At 34.6% G+C, this 15,864-nt stretch overlaps 1 protein-coding gene across 4 annotated transcripts in view; it reads left to right on the forward strand.

Annotated features, from left to right (window-relative positions):
• SLC12A6 (solute carrier family 12 member 6) overlaps positions 1–15,864 on the forward strand; it is a 104,209-nt gene that overhangs the window by 18,937 nt on the left and 69,408 nt on the right. The window contains exon 1 of one of the 4 annotated variants that reach the window (XM_051976983.1): positions 8,213–8,365. The exons of the other annotated variants lie outside the window; for them this stretch is intronic. Within the exon in view, the coding sequence (XP_051832943.1) occupies positions 8,245–8,365 (121 nt within the window). The 5' untranslated portion in view covers positions 8,213–8,244. Of the gene's footprint in view, positions 1–8,212; positions 8,366–15,864 lie in introns of those variants that run through there. 4 annotated transcript variants of the gene reach the window in all.

The raw sequence follows: 15,864 nt of genomic DNA on the forward strand, positions 1-15,864 counted from the left end.
CTGAATGTTTACATTTTCTTGAATGTTTTTACTTAGTGAATTTAAAATTTTTTTCTATTGTATTATTTCACTGTTCTTTAATAGTATACAAACTATATGAAAATTTAAATGAAAACTCTTTCATGTATAGAAAGTAATTCTAGGTTTTAAAAAAACAAGAATTAATGAAATCCATACTAAAGTGACACTATCTGATTCAAGTAAAAAATGACTTACACTAGTAACATAGAAAATAGAACACATTTCATGAATATAAGAACTGTAGGCAGAACCAAATGGACTATGAAACTGTGAGGTATCTATAAGCAGAAGTCCTGTGTTCAAGAGGAACTATTGTTTTGGGTTTTGGAGGGAGGCAGTTGGGGTTAAGTGACTTGCCCAGGGTTATACAGCTAATAAGTATTAACTATATTTGAGGCCTGGATTTGAACTCATGTTGTCCAGTCTTCAGGGCAGGTATCTATCCACTGCACAGCTTACCCTAACTCCCCATTGTTACTAAGAAAACTTATCATCCTCTCCTGGCTCAGTTTCTAGTATTTCATCATTTTTCTTCCTACTAAATAACTTATCCAAGTAAGTGTTTTCCTTCTCAATTTATTCATTCTTATGTACTTCACAACAAATCTGATTCATGAAAAAACATTTCTTTATCACTTATAAACTGGCTATCCCAAGAAGATGGGTACAAAGTTTCTAAATGAGCCAAATGTACTATTCCATTTTTCCCAGATTGCTGAGTTGGGTATCAAATTTTTCAGTTCTTGTTGAAACACTGATCTATTTGTCATTTAATATATAACCAACATGAGTGGACTCCATCATGTGAACTGATTTGAATAGTTCTAGCAATAAAGTAATCAAAGATAAAACCTTGATTCTCCTCCCTCTCTTTTTCAACCACTTGTTGTGATACATCCTCAAAAGTTATTTGAGCATTAACTAATCCATTCCTTTAACATTTTGACTTAACTCTTTTATCAGATTTTTTTCTTTGCTTTGTTCTTTCCAATTAGAAAGATTTATAATGAGTTTGTGGGGCAGCTAGGTGGTACCAGTCTTGGAGCTAAGAAGGCCTAACTTCAAATTTGTCTGCAAACATTTACTGGCTGTGTGACCCTAGACAAGTTACACTTAAGGCTGTTTGCCTTTCTTTCTTCATTTATAAAATGAGCTACAGAAGGAAATGGCAAACTAATCTGCTATTTTTGCCAAGAAAACCCCAGATAGGGTCACAAAGAGTTGGACATGACTGAAACAAGACAAGAAGTAGTAATAGTTCCTCCATAATTATCTAGATATAATAACCTCATTTTATAGTTACTGTGTTGTTTGTACATTGTGCATTCTGTACAGTGCCTACTACGTTGTGGCTGTTGAGTTAACATTAAAGCATTATTTAGCTACTTTTATTCTAAAATTAACATTTATGTATTATATGAAACTCAATAGTCAAAATTTATAAAAAAATTTTTTGTTTTCTGAGGATATGTTAGGCAAATAGGAGAAATAAAATCTAGTTTTGGATTCTTTTTACTTTGCATTTTACTTTTAAAGAAATGTATCCTTAGTTTTGAAAGTAATGCATAATAAGAGTTTACCACTATCAACTACTTGCTGTATTTGCTAGCTTCCTGTTTTTGGTGCTGCAAATATTTTAGTAAAAGGGTCTCAAATGTCATGCTTCAGTACACAAGCTGATTGCAGCATCTAAAAGGAATTTTAGCCATCATGTTAGTATTGTGCTATTCTCAGTGTCAACAGTGAATAACTGTAGGGATCACACTGCTTTAGAGAAAATACTGTATAGTTACAGAAAAATTTGAGTAACAGTGACATGTTAGCTCAGATCAGCTATCAGTGTTTAGCTGCTAATGCTAATTCATTGCCTCATAGTACTGTCCTGGTTCTCATGAACAAATTATATATGCCAATGCAGATTGAAAATACTTCATGCCTTAGTGTTTTTATGCAAAAATCCATATGTTTATATATACTTGTATATATATTTATTTGTGCTTATACATACACATACATATAGATATAGAGAAAAAGTATAAAAGTCTTAGGTATTGTTAAAAATAATTATCTGGTAGTCAACTTTCTAAGAATAAATTAGACTGGCCTTTGGAGAATCAATTCTGTAACTAGACCTGTACTCAAGGCTTTTCCAGCTTGCCAGAGCATACATAGTCTTTGAGAATCAAGAGTCACATACATGACACAGTGAAATGTTTACTAGAATGGCACTGGAATGAAGTAGAAAGTAACCATCTTACTCAACTGTCAAATTGTGCTTCCTAAAGTACAAATCTAACCATGTCACATCCCTATTTAGGCCACTTCAATATCTACCTATCATTTCTGGGATCAAAATAAAAGTTCTCTCTTGTTTTAAATCTCTGCATAACTTGGCCTCTTCCTATTTCACTTATCTTTTTATACCTTACTCCTCTCCATTTACTCTGTGATCTAATGACATTGACTTCCTTGCTGCTCCTGGTACAGAACAGTCTATCTCCTGACTCCAGGCATTTTCACTGCCCTGTGTCTAAAACTCTATCCTTCTTCATTTCCTCCACTTGGCTTCCCTGACTTCAAGTCTCAACTAAAGTTCTACCTTCCCTCTGAGATGATCGCAAATTTCATATATATATATATGTGTGTGTGTGTGTGTGTGTGTGTGTATGTATGTATGTATATATGTGTATATATACACATGTGTGAAATATTTTGCCTTTTATACCATATAAATTATATCAATTTATGATTGTTGACATTAATTATGGTTTTGAGTGTCTTGTTTCTGGATTGAGGCCAAGACTAGATGTTAAACCTGTTCCTCTTCCTCATTATTTTTGTCAATTTATCTTATCACTAGTACTCTCCAACAGTGGTAACTGAATATTCTCTTTGACTCATTTTTGGTCCTCATTGTTCATATTCTGATTAGCTACCAAGACTGTTTCCACAATATCTCATATATTTGTCATCTCCATTCTCTTCCCATTACTATTTTAGTAGAAAGCCTCTATTTCCATCAGCCAGGGATATTCTCTCAGATCATTCCATCACCAATCCCTCACTATCTTTGTTTTTTGTTATACAACCAAGATTGAAAACAGTGGTTATAGTGGAAGAAACACACACACACACACACACACACACACACACACACACACACACACACACACACAGAGCTTCTAGTTAGCTTAGCTAATCTAGCTCTTATTACTCCTTATTAATACTTAGCTCTTATTGCTCCTGTGTTTAAAAATGCTTTACCAGTTCTTTATTGCTTCTGACTGCTTAGCCTAGCACTCAAAATCTTGTAAAAATCTGGCTTCACCCTACACATTTTTAGCCATGTTTCTGATAGATAAAAGTTAATCTGATGATGATGAAATTTGGAAAGGAAGTTCACACTAAATCTATTTAAGAAAAAAGAGCTTGCTAAGCAAATTAATTATAAGCAGATATAATATACAAATAGTATATGGTTGAATACCAACAAGTTTATCAAGTAGTACCTTCAACAGCTGTTTTAAGCTAATGAAGAGGCTAATTAGAGGTCAATTTGTTAAAGTATCTATACCTAAGATTTATGACTTAGCTTACCATTTTTCTATTAGCTAATTAAATTGAATATGTGAAATTTCATCTCTTTAAAAATATTCCAAAATTCTAATGTTAGCCTAAGGTAAAGTGATAATCTCTCTAATTAAATGAATTTAGTTGATTATAATTATGAAATGGAAAGAAAAAGAACAAAACACTGTTGCATGAATATATCTTGAAGTCCCTTAAAGGTATTTTTTTGTTTAAGGCCCAAAGAAAATAAATAATAGATTATCTAGCTATTTTTTTTCCTCATATTTTAATCTGATTTAGGTTTCCTAAACAGGAAAAACTGTGAGCTACTTGAGGACAAGAAATGCCTTTCTTTGTATCCTAATGTAGAGGACAGTTAATGGTTGTGGACTTGATACTGCTTTATAAATTGCTATTGTTTTTCATTTGTGTCTGACAAGCTTTTTGTTGTGTCAGTCAACCTTTTTGGGGGCTTTCTTGGCAAAGATACTGAAGCAATATGCCGTTTTCTTCTCCAGCTCATTACAGATGAGAAAACTTAAGACAAACAGGATTAAGTGACTTGCTCATAGTTATTTAACTAATAGTTGTTTGAGATCACATATGAACTCAGGTCTTCCTAACTCCAGGTCCAGCATTCAGTCAACTTGTGCCACCTAACTGCCTGTTATAAGCTATCAAATGTCATAAATAAATGTGATTTGTTATCTACTGTGATCTTGAATTATTAAAATATGAACAACTTGGTGTATATGAGAAACTAGACCATCTGGCTAGTGTTTTATCTCCTAATAAAAGATTCATTCTTTTACAAATCCATGAAATTTCCATCCTAATGTTCTGAATGGTACAGTTGGTATAGCCAAATAAGATTTTCAATCATTTAAGTAATTTCAGTTACTTACAAGATTTCCTAATTACAAAATGTTTGTGGGTTTCCTTGGAGTTAATTCTGTTTTATGATGCAGACTTATAATATGAGGACAGGGTGGGGTTGAATCTGGAATTTCAAAAACAATTTGGAGTTTACCAAGAGGTAAGCTTTAGAATCTTTGTCTGTTCTGTACCTCTCCCTAAAAAGGGTGTGAACATGTATGTGACAAAAGAGAATTTCTGATCATTTTAGTGACTGAGGTTACCCTAAAATGAATTGGTTAATTTGGAACCACCCTTTAAACAAAAGGTACCTTTAAGGGACTTTAAAATACAACAATGCATCAGTGTTTTGTCCTTTTCCTTCTATTCCATGAATGAATCAGTTGAGGACTTGGAGCCACCCTTTTCTGCTGACTTATAAATGGAGTCATCAAGAACTAAGCTGCTTTTTTGCCTTTTCCTTTCCATCTTCTGGCAAGATTTCTGGACATAGATCAAAATGCTATTGTTGCCAGTTAACAACAGATAGGGGAAGGGAGAATTCTTTTGCCCACCCCTACTCTCAGTTGTTAATGGCCCTCTTAAGGCAGAAGTGCTTGTGGATTGTTGGTTGGTGGTTATCCTTCCTAGTGGAAGAGGACCAAAATGACTTCACTGTTAGAGTTGAGTTACAATGTATTCAACTGTGGCTGATGAGACCAAAAAGAGCTCAGAATGCTACAAATAGGGCACAAATAGTCCATATGAACATTTGAGATGGCTTCTCTAATTTTGTACACCTCACATTTCTTTGGGTTAATTCAATTTTGTTTTGCTCATACAGCACACCACTTTCTCTGATGAGGACACGCTATGCTGGGCAGCCCTGTGGCTGTATCTTCCAGGGCATACAATCTATTCTAAAGTGTCCTTGTAGCTATTTCTGACTGTCTTGGAATCACTTCCCTGTGTGAAATTTCCATAAAATAAGTTTTTTTGGCAAGCATACTTTTGGCATTCAAACAATGTAGCCAACCTAACAGAATTGTGCACTAAAATTGATTATTTGTAAGCTACTTGTGTGCTGTATGTCTATGAAGCCTGAGAGTTCTTACCTACCTTTTTACTTTCTCCCTTTCTTAGTGCAGGTCCAGCAGAGAGATTGGATAAAAGTAGGTAGGTTTTTTGAAATTTTGGGGCAACAGCCCTAAATTGTTCCATAAAGAGAAGTGTTGGGTTTTTTTTTCCTCCCTATAATCTATTTCTTCTAAGTTTGTGATTTCTTTGACAGAAAGGATAGAACTGAATCTAGACTTCCATATTTGGTCTGAGACAGTCTTATAGAATATAACAAAATTCGTGTGTGTGTGTCCGTGTCCGTGTCCGTGTCCCATCTGTCCAGGTGTCTAGATGACTCTAGTTCTCAGGTAAGTTCTTTCTGTTGAAAAAATAAATATCTCCTGCCTTTGAAGGGGGAAATCCTTTTTCTAATAAATACACACAGTAATCAACTCAAATTACATTAATGGCCATTAAGATTTATATGTGCATTTTAGATAATAGCAACTGTAAAAATAAACCAATTAGAAGAACCAAAATCCTTTCCCTGTGATGGCTTCAGGTTGTCACTTCTTTTGCATAAGGGTAAAACAGGGTAGTTAAAGGGTTCTTTCTTGGTGGCAGAAATGGCTTCTTCCTAGAACAAAAGTTCTTAACCTGAGAACCAAGAACTTATTTTTAAGAGACATTTTGAATTTTACAAAGTTGATGTTGCAAATCATCATTACATGTAATTGAAAAAAATTAAAATACTATTAAGTAAAAAAAATGAGGTCCTAAAATTTAAAGTAATTTAAAACTGAAAAATTATTCCTTTAAAAAATAAAGATATGTTGATAACTGTTTCAGTATATTTTGTTTCCTTTGTAATTCTCTGTTTTAAGCATTTAGTCATTTAAGAATCCTGCTCTGGAGGAGAGAAAGCAAAAAACCTATTTCCATCCTCCACAAAACTTCCAAGTTCTATGCCTCAGTGGGCTTGGTAAAAAGATGGCTTATACTTGTGTAGACTCTAGGTTGGGATGGAGGTAGGATTACACTTACAATAAATCTTTTATTACAAACCATGAATTGTCTTTTTGTTGTTCTTTCTAAAACCTTGGAACTCATTAATGTCCTTATAGCTAGCTGGTCTGAAGGATAAAGACACTGGAAATACTGCATTCAAAACTCTCAAAACTTTAATTATAAATTTTTATGCCAGTTATGATAAATTGATCAAAACATTTGACTTAATTGTTGTATAGCAGTTACCAAAGATATAAATAGGAAGATTACCAAGAAAACATTTGGATCCAGATTGAAGTTTAGTCCAAAAGTAAAATGGTTTAGTAAAATAGACTTACAAGTTGATAAACCTTTCTCTTTTCTATATAAGTATACCCATGAAAAGTCTAAAATTTAAAACCTTCAAATTTTCTGATTGCCAGAAATTTTTCCCTTTTGCAATTCAATATGGGATAGAAGAGTTACTGGCTTTCTGGAGCTGTAGAACTTCTTAATGTTTTTCAGATAATTCTATATCATCAAAATAGACAAACTCTTAAGCTTGATTTATTGTGCATACTTTAGAATGCAAAGAGCTAGTACTGGGTAACAGAAATGTCATAAGTTAAAGATATGAATTGAGAAATTTCACATGATTTTCTGAACACATAGGTCAAAGATTGGCACCAATTATTTCTTTAACTAGGTGCTGAAGAAAGCTGTGCCTCTTAATGAGAGAAATTGTCTTCTAATTAAAAGCATGAGAAATTTAAACTCTTTGACAGTATAAAACTGATTTATGTATTTGTACTTTGAGGAAACATTTTTCATTCTGGATATACTGATCAAATTTGTAAATTTATGGAAGGTAGGAACTGTATTTTGAAAAATCTAATCCCTCCTCTCACCCTCAGTTTCTAGCTGAGTAACTTTGTTCAACTCAAATATTTTTAGAGTGAACGAATGATCGTGGTATAGTGGAGAGAGGTGGACTAAGTGTTAGAGCACTTGGACTCAGTTTTTGGCAGTTTACTAGCTTGTGACCTCTACTTGGTTAACTTTTTACTTTACCCCAGAAGCTTAGTTTCTTGATCTACAAAATGGAATTTAAGTACTTAATTGTAGACTTCATAGTATTATTTTGAGGAAAGTACTTTGTAAAACTTGTAATGGCTTAATGTGGGCTGTTATCATGACGCTAACTAAATGACAGATTCTAACAAGACCTCCCTAAAATCCTAAAGGATATTAATAGACTTAAAAACTAGGACCTATCTGGTCAATGTGCAACACAAAGTTCTCTGGAAAGTAGAGATCATGAAGTAAACTACTACTTTGCTTTGCCATTCTAGAATTTTTTATGAACATAAATTGGAATCATGATCAAAAGGATGCAAAAAACACTCCATCAGCTTTTGGGTAAAGTTTTCACGAACCTTGCCCAGTGTCACCTGTTTCCCAGGTGGCCCGGGGAAAGGAGCTGAGCAGATCTCTCCGCATTTCTACAGTTTAATAACAATAAGAGGTGGAGTGCTTAATCCTTATAAGTGACAGATAAACACTGCAGAAGGCGTGTCCTCTCATCTCCCCTCCGCCCCTCTGGGGTTGTAGGTCACATGAGTCAGGAGAACTTCCCCATTCTCCGTCCCAATCTCCAATTGAGATTGTGCGAAGTCCGAGAGCCGTGCTAGCAGAGACACTGGAAGAAGGGCAACCGGAAAATCAAAGCATCTGAAAAAACGGGTTCGAAAAATGCCCCAATTTACTGTGACTAAAGTAGAGGATCCAGAAGAGGGGGGCGCAACTTGTGTCACCCCAGAAGAGTTCAGCCTGTTAGAGGCAAAACCCCGGATTCAGGATTCCCTAGAACCAGGTGAGCGAGAGAGGAGGGAGTGGGGGAGCACACACCTTTTTTAGCCTGAAGGTTTAGGGCGGAGAGTTTCCGGGATTGTTCCCGGGTATAAGTTAAAATGACTGTGGGAACTAAGACCCTTTAACCACGTTGGGAGCTTGTTTTTATACTCTGTTGACTTCTCCAGATTTTTTTTTCCCCTTCAAAAGATGTATCCCACCTGCTTTTAGAATCGGCAGTAACACCAGGATACTTGATTTTTGCGCACACAAAAAATGAAAAAAGCCTGTGTGTTCATTTTGCAATGAGTGTTGAAATTTTGTCCATAGACATTATAGTTATCTAGTAACAACGAACTACATGAGGGCATTAAAACTTAACAGCTTATTAAAATATCACAGAACATGGTTCAGTAGTTTACCACCTTGGACTTTGAAGCTGTCTCTGACTTTAAAAGTTACTTTTATCTTTCCTGGCTCAGTTTACCAGTCTCCGAGTATTTGGAGGGAACTGCTAGATAGTGAAGTAGTTTAAAAAATATTTTATGAAAGATCAGAAATATTACCATTGTGTTGGCTATACTTAACATAACAAAAGAGCTTTGTAATATTTGATGAGGGTGATTGCCTCATTTTTCTGCAAATAACTATTGGTACAAAAATGACTTCCTGACAGCTTTGTCACATTGAAACCAAAACATTGCTTTAGTATATGTTTTTGGTAATACTTTGGTGTTAAATATTCTCATTTAGAAGCATCTTAAAAGTTTATGAATTTCCTTAAATATCGCTAAAGCAGCAATGACACCTACGATATAAATGTTTTTTTCAGGGTCTCTTCCCAATCTGTGATTTTGAAGTTTCATCTTCTATCAAGTGCCATGAACAATAGTTGGGTAGAATAGGTTGTGACCTGCAGAGTAGGAGGTAATTCATCTATCAAGTCCTATATTCATTGGCACATTGGCTCAGTTGCCATAGAATGTAATTGTTCATCTAGTGCTCAGAGATTTTTGAAGACTCTTCTAAAGAAGAATTGTTATTCTGTTGAGTCCCAACTTTTCATGACCCTGTGCATTTGCTTCTCCAGTACTTTCTTGTCAGTACTCTTCCTTTACACCTTGGGAAGCCCCCACAAGACATAGTTCTTGGTTTCATTGAAGTACACCAACTCCTCCACCATGACAAGGCAGTGACCTAGGAGGAGTTCTTATAGAGAACATGGTTTAATCTTTTTCTGTTATGGGAAATACTAAAAATAATTCAGGTCAGTTATTACTGGAAATATAACAGAAGACATTAAGATCGTTGATCCAAGAGGTTATTCTCATTCCATTCAACATAGAATTCATTAAATAACCAGACAGAATGATAAGAAACTTGAAGGCAGCTATCAGTTACTTTGAAATTGAACCTGGTAATCTAATATTTCAGCCAAAAGAAACTGTCTTTTCATGATTTTGTCTGAGCCTACCACCTGATGAATGTGTTCTACTTTTAGGTATTAATCCTTTGATGCAACATTGTTAGTTGTTTTTGCTGCTGTCTTTATTAGTTATACAAAATAGAAACAAGTTCATCCTTCCACATTCATCTCATTTTCTTAATTTAAACTGTTTCCCATGATCCCAGTTTTACCAGATGAAGTTTTTTAGTTCCAGAATGTTTGTAGGAAACTAAAATGAGAAATGTTTTGGGGTTACTATCCAGGTGTTTTGTGTTGTCTATCTCTCCTGACTAAAATCCTATTGTTAGACAATCTGCTAAGAGCTGCATTGCACTTCTAATCTATGTGATTAACAAAGAAGTAATCAGTTGAGAAGCTAAGGAAAGACAGAAGAGGAGCATGTCAGTTTCCCAAAAGAACTCCTTACATGTATGTAATATGTTTAAGATTTACAAATTTTCTTTAGAATGACTCTGAAATGAGGTATCCTCATCTTAAATACAAGAAAACTGAGACTTGGGTTAAATGACTTTCCTAAAGTTATAAAATTAATAAGACAGGATTTGAAACTAGATCCTGGTACCTAGCTTTGCTTGGCTTGCTTAGTTTTGTTGTTCTTTTAGAGCATATTTAAGAGAGATTGCAGATAAGGCTAATCATGACTAAGGAAAATCGTGATCTGTAATGAATGTATTCTAGAGTCCTTCCTGTGCATTAGGCACTGCTATGCCCTGTGGGAGATATATAGAATATATGGGATACAAAGAGATAAGATAGATGATCTTTTGCCCTCATTGAGCTTTAAAAATCCAGTTGGGAAGACAAGCCAATTAAATAAAAATATAACATGCATTCTTGTAATTTGATAATTGATTATAGGATAAAATATTTAACTAAGACATGAATGAATAATGAATTATATATATATGGGGCTTAAAGTTCATACATTGTTTTTTCTCACTGTAATCTTGTAATATACATTTTACGAATGAGAGAACTTAAGCTCAGAAAATAACTAAAGATTCTGACTGATAAATGTGTAGAAACAATAGCTGCCAGCTTTGAAATAGGCTTGGAACAGGCATTCTTAATGGGGTCTGTGGTTAAATTTCAGGGGAGTCTGTAAACTGGGGAAAAGATTAGATTACATCTTTTTTTTTTTTTTTCACTTTAGTGAAAAAGGTTTACCCTAACTGAAATTTAGCCTTTGCATCCCTTCAATGAATCCATTCAATGAATGTAGGCAGCAAGTGTTATAGGGAGAAAAGGTATTTTAAGTGTCAATGTATGGCTAAAGGTATCCATGGCAATAATAAAAATGTTAAGAACCTCTGGCTTAGAATCATGGATCTATTGACATTTTTAATTAATTAATTTATTTATTTATTAACAACTGAAGCTTAAAGGAGGCAGGATTTAATCCACATCCTCAACTGCTAGAACCAGAACTTTTTCTATAGCATCATCATGTCATCTTTGGAAGGGAAAGGAATAAGAATTCAAATAGTACCCATTATGATCAGGTGCTCTGCTAAGGAAACTGAAAATAAATGATCAGAGAGCTCCAGATGTTATGCATCCAACTATTAAACAAAGAGCTCCAGAGATTATTACTTCAACTCTGATCAAAGGGCCACAGAGGTAATACCCAAAGCATAAAGCCTATTGTCAATTCTGAAAAAATAAAACCAAAGCGTTCACAGAGACCTTCTTTATTCTGTTGTAGAAGGAAAAGTAATTATTTATGCAGGAGGAGACCCAAGGTATCCGATGTTAAGCCTTGGTACATAGAGTTTTGACTAGACAAAGAGGTATAGCCATGGCAGTGAGTGGTAACAGCCAGAGTTGCAAATTTGCTTAGTGAAAAAAGTCTATTCATAATGGAGCTTCGTGACAAGAATTTGTAAAGTGCCCATTATCAAGTGCTAGACTAAACACTTTTTTTTTTAAACTAAATATCTCCTTTAATCTTTATGATAACCTTTCAAGGTGAGTATTAATATTATCCCTATATACAGTTAAAATGTATATATATACTAAAATGAAGCAAACAGGTTAAATAGCTTGCCCAGAATCACTCAGTCAGGAAGTCAGAAGCTGGATTTGAACTTGGGACTCCCTGCCTTCAGGCCCAAGCACTTGATCTACTTTACTATCATCTGTTTCTGATCTTTGAGAAAAGCACACAATTTCTCTTATTTCTTGTTTGATTATGAACTCCTCCCTATCCATCAAAAGGCAATTTCTTCTTTGTTCTAATTTGGTTTTGATGTAGGAAATACATGTTAACGATTTTTTTCTTTTTTTTTTTTTTCAATAGGCACAAAGAGGATGGGAGAAAAAGAAATTTTTAATTTTACAACTTTTTCTAAAGCATTTATTTATTAAGAATACTACCCAAGAAAAATCTATATAAATCTTAGTTTTTCTTTCAAAAAATATCCCAAAACAAATCAAAATAATTAAAAGGTTCTAAATTTCTTAGGGTTCCCACAAAATTTTCTACCAAGTAATTTACATTTCTCTTGCATTTTAATGTTTTCCAACGACTTTCCTCCCAGCCACCCTGTGAGTAACTTGTGGCTTTCTAAGGCAACCACCACATTTTATGAAGTACCTATTTTACCTAATGTACCTATCCCTAAGTTTTAAAGCAATCTCAGAATTCTGTGTAAGAAGAAAGTGCATTCCAAACATGGGGACAACTATTGAGTAGGTCTTGAAACAGGAAACAGAATAAGCAGGAAACAACTAGCAGGCCACTTTAATGAGCATATATATGTATATACATATGCACATGTATGTACATGTAATATGTAAAGGTAAATGTGGAATAAATGTGGGAAATTAGGCCGGAGCTAGAATATAACAAATTTTAAAAGTCAAACAGAAAGAGCTTTTAATTTTTTTTTTTTAAAGTTTTATTGACGTTTTGTTTTTACATTATAAACATTTATGTTATTCTTATTCCATGAGAGGTTTTCTTGTACCAATGTAAAAAATAAAAATAGCAAATAAGACTTAATAGTATGATGATCTCATCTGAAAAATGCAATATTTCATATTTGTAATACCCTCTAAACCTCTCTATTTTTTAAATTGCCAGAACTCTCTCCCTTTCTTGAACACCACTTCTAGAGAAAAGAAAATTCCGTGTAACAAATATGCATTGTTAAGCAAAATAAATTCTGCAATTGGCCCTTATTAAAAAAATATGGCTCTGTACTCCAAATCTGCCACCTCTCTGTCAAGAAATAAATAATGTGTTTCATGTTATCCTTTGATAATCATTTAGATTATTCTTTGGAATCATGAATGATTGTTGTGTTGAGCACAGGTCTTACAGCTTTCAAAGTTGTCTTTACAAAATTGTTATTAAAATATTCTGAGATTCTGCTTATTTAATTCATTTTCTGTTTATAAGAGTTTCATAGTATGGCTCTTAGCGTACCTGGATAACTCAAAGAATTCTCTTATTTGTAGAATACTTAGAATTGCCTTCGTAACAGGGTTAACTGTCTAAAATCTTCTTTAGTCCAAATGAAATACTGTAAGTGTCATAGGTAGTTTGTAGAATGTTATGATTCTTGCATGTGATAGCTTAAGTGGTTAAAATACTCCTGAATAATTGGTGACTAGGGGTTAGACAGTTTGGAGTCCTGGTATAAATATACACATTGACATTTAAATTAAATTACTGTAAGAAAATATTCTTTCAGAGACTGATCTATACCAGAACTAAGGAACATATATTAAGTGACTAACTCTACTAAACACTCCGTAGCAAGGAGACTATGAGGATGCAGTGAATGGAATACTATAAGCATTTGTGCTTTGTGTTTTAAATTGTATTAAATCCCTTCCATATCCTAGCCTTTCACCTAAATACACCAAGCATCTAGTTGTGTTTGATCCTTCTAGAAGCTTATGTTCTAAAATGTTAAAAGTGCTCTTTTTTTCTGTGGACTATCCAAAAAAAGATTAAATTAGAAAAAAGGCACTTATGGGAAATAAAGCTATAATTAAGATGGGGCCTCTAGCACTTTGTCCCTGAGCTAATATGAAAGTGAGATACTTCTTCACCTTGGGGTCTTCCCCTTTAACTTCAGGATGTCACTGTCATTTGCCTCTACTCCTCTGATGTGGTCCTGGACTACCCCCTCTTGGGGGCCCTCATGGGTCCTTCTCCTAATGTCTTCTCCCATCCAACACCTCTTCTTCTTCCCCTTTCACCTATTTGTGATGTTCTAGGGTTCTAAGCTTTTGCCTAGACCTAAGCTTCTGACCTGCTAGACCTGAGATCTGTGAGGCTCCTGGTTTCACAGATGACACCTGGGAGTAGCCATAATGTTTGTGTCAGCCTTCAGAGGTAGGACTCAGAGGCATTCCCACACTCTATCAGAGCTCCTTTCTTTCTAATGAATTTCAGAGCTTTTTATTTGAATAAAATGAAATCCTAAATGTTCTTTATCCAAGTTTTACAATTGCAGACTTCTACTAATTGGCAATGCTGTGTAAGTGCTAGAGGTATTGAAGTCCTTTGCCTAGAAGTCCCTGACTCCCTTTAGGGCCGACAATAAAAGTGTGGTCCTTTGACCTGTGATAGCCTTAACAGATAACTGTTAAGAATATTTCTGTCGGGACCTGCTAGAGTATTTCGGTACCAGCCCGAATCCTGATCATGGGTGAGGAGTGACGGGAAGGAACTCAAGAGGATGGTCAAACTGGAGTCCATTTATTCTACCCTGATACATTTAAGCATTTAATATAGAGCTTGGAGGAACCCACATAAACAACTTGCTATATTGTGTGTAGATGTTTCCTTGCCACTTCAGTGTAACTCTGCTTTTATTACAACACAGATTGTCACAGATTCCTCTGACTTCTCAGGAAGGCCCCTGGGGGATGGGGAGCCAAACCAGATAGGTCAGCAAGGTTCCTTTTACTGAACTAAAGAGTCTTATACCTCGCCCAGGGTTCTCCACTATCTGTGTTCCTCTACACACTTCCTTGAGAAATTTAATCAATTCTTCAATAGAAACATAAATTTTGAAATTGTGAGAGAAGTCAGAGGGCATCTAGAATAACCCCTCTCTTAACAGGTCTGCCTTTGCTTTTATTGTAGTGGAGGGAGTACTACATTTGGAGTCAAAAGGACCTGGATTTAAATCTTGACTTTATTTACCACTCGCAGAACTGTTCCCAAGTCACTTAATTTCTCTGATCTTCAGTTTCCACATGTGTAAAATGATTTTTTTTTCCTTAATAAGTCAAGACATCTTAAAATCTTTAAGTCCTTTCCAGTTCTAAGTCAAATGATCCTTATTGTGGTGGGTTTTGTATCTGGTAAGACCCAAATATACACTTTTTTTCACATTTGTTTTGCAGATATAAGTTTCCTTTAGTTTAAGAACATAAACATAAAGTTTGGTATGTTAAATTTTAAAGTAAAATTCAAGCAATAACTAATCAAATGTTTAAGTTTTTAAAAGTATTTTAAACTCAAAAAGAACCTTAGAGATCCTAACGTTCACTTACAAACTCAGGGAGGTTAAGTAATTTTCTTAAATATTTAACATTTTTGTACAAGTCGATTTCATTTTTAAAATGTTTTATTGATGATTTCTTTCATTTTTTCATCATTTTTTCCTTGATTTTATTTTTTCTTTTCCAGATAATACAGTTCAACAAAATCAAAACAAAAGCTTGATGAGGTTTAGATTTGGGGTGCCCAAATGAAATTAGGATTTCTGGTTTCGGGAGTTAAATTAGGTCTAAATGAGGTCTAGTGGCCTAGTAAGAATAGGGAGTTCTGGGATTCCTTCAGGCGATGCAAGAATCCCCTATAAAGGAATTTACAGACTCACAAACCTAGATTGATAAAAGAGGTTTATTATGGGGATTGGAAGTAAGGTTAAAGTCTAGTCTAGTTAAGGAAATAGGTGAGAGTAAAGAGAAGGGGCCCTGGAAACCGTATTCCAGTGGACAGAGGCTCCTTGGGATGCCAAGCATGGCATAGCTGGCATGTTTGGAACCTCTACAAAGAGAGGGTTTTAGTTTGGCTCTTTTATAAT

The sequence above is a fragment of the Antechinus flavipes genome, chromosome 2, assembly GCF_016432865.1.
Source record: "Antechinus flavipes isolate AdamAnt ecotype Samford, QLD, Australia chromosome 2, AdamAnt_v2, whole genome shotgun sequence".
NCBI classification, from domain to species: Eukaryota; Metazoa; Chordata; class Mammalia; order Dasyuromorphia; family Dasyuridae; genus Antechinus; species Antechinus flavipes.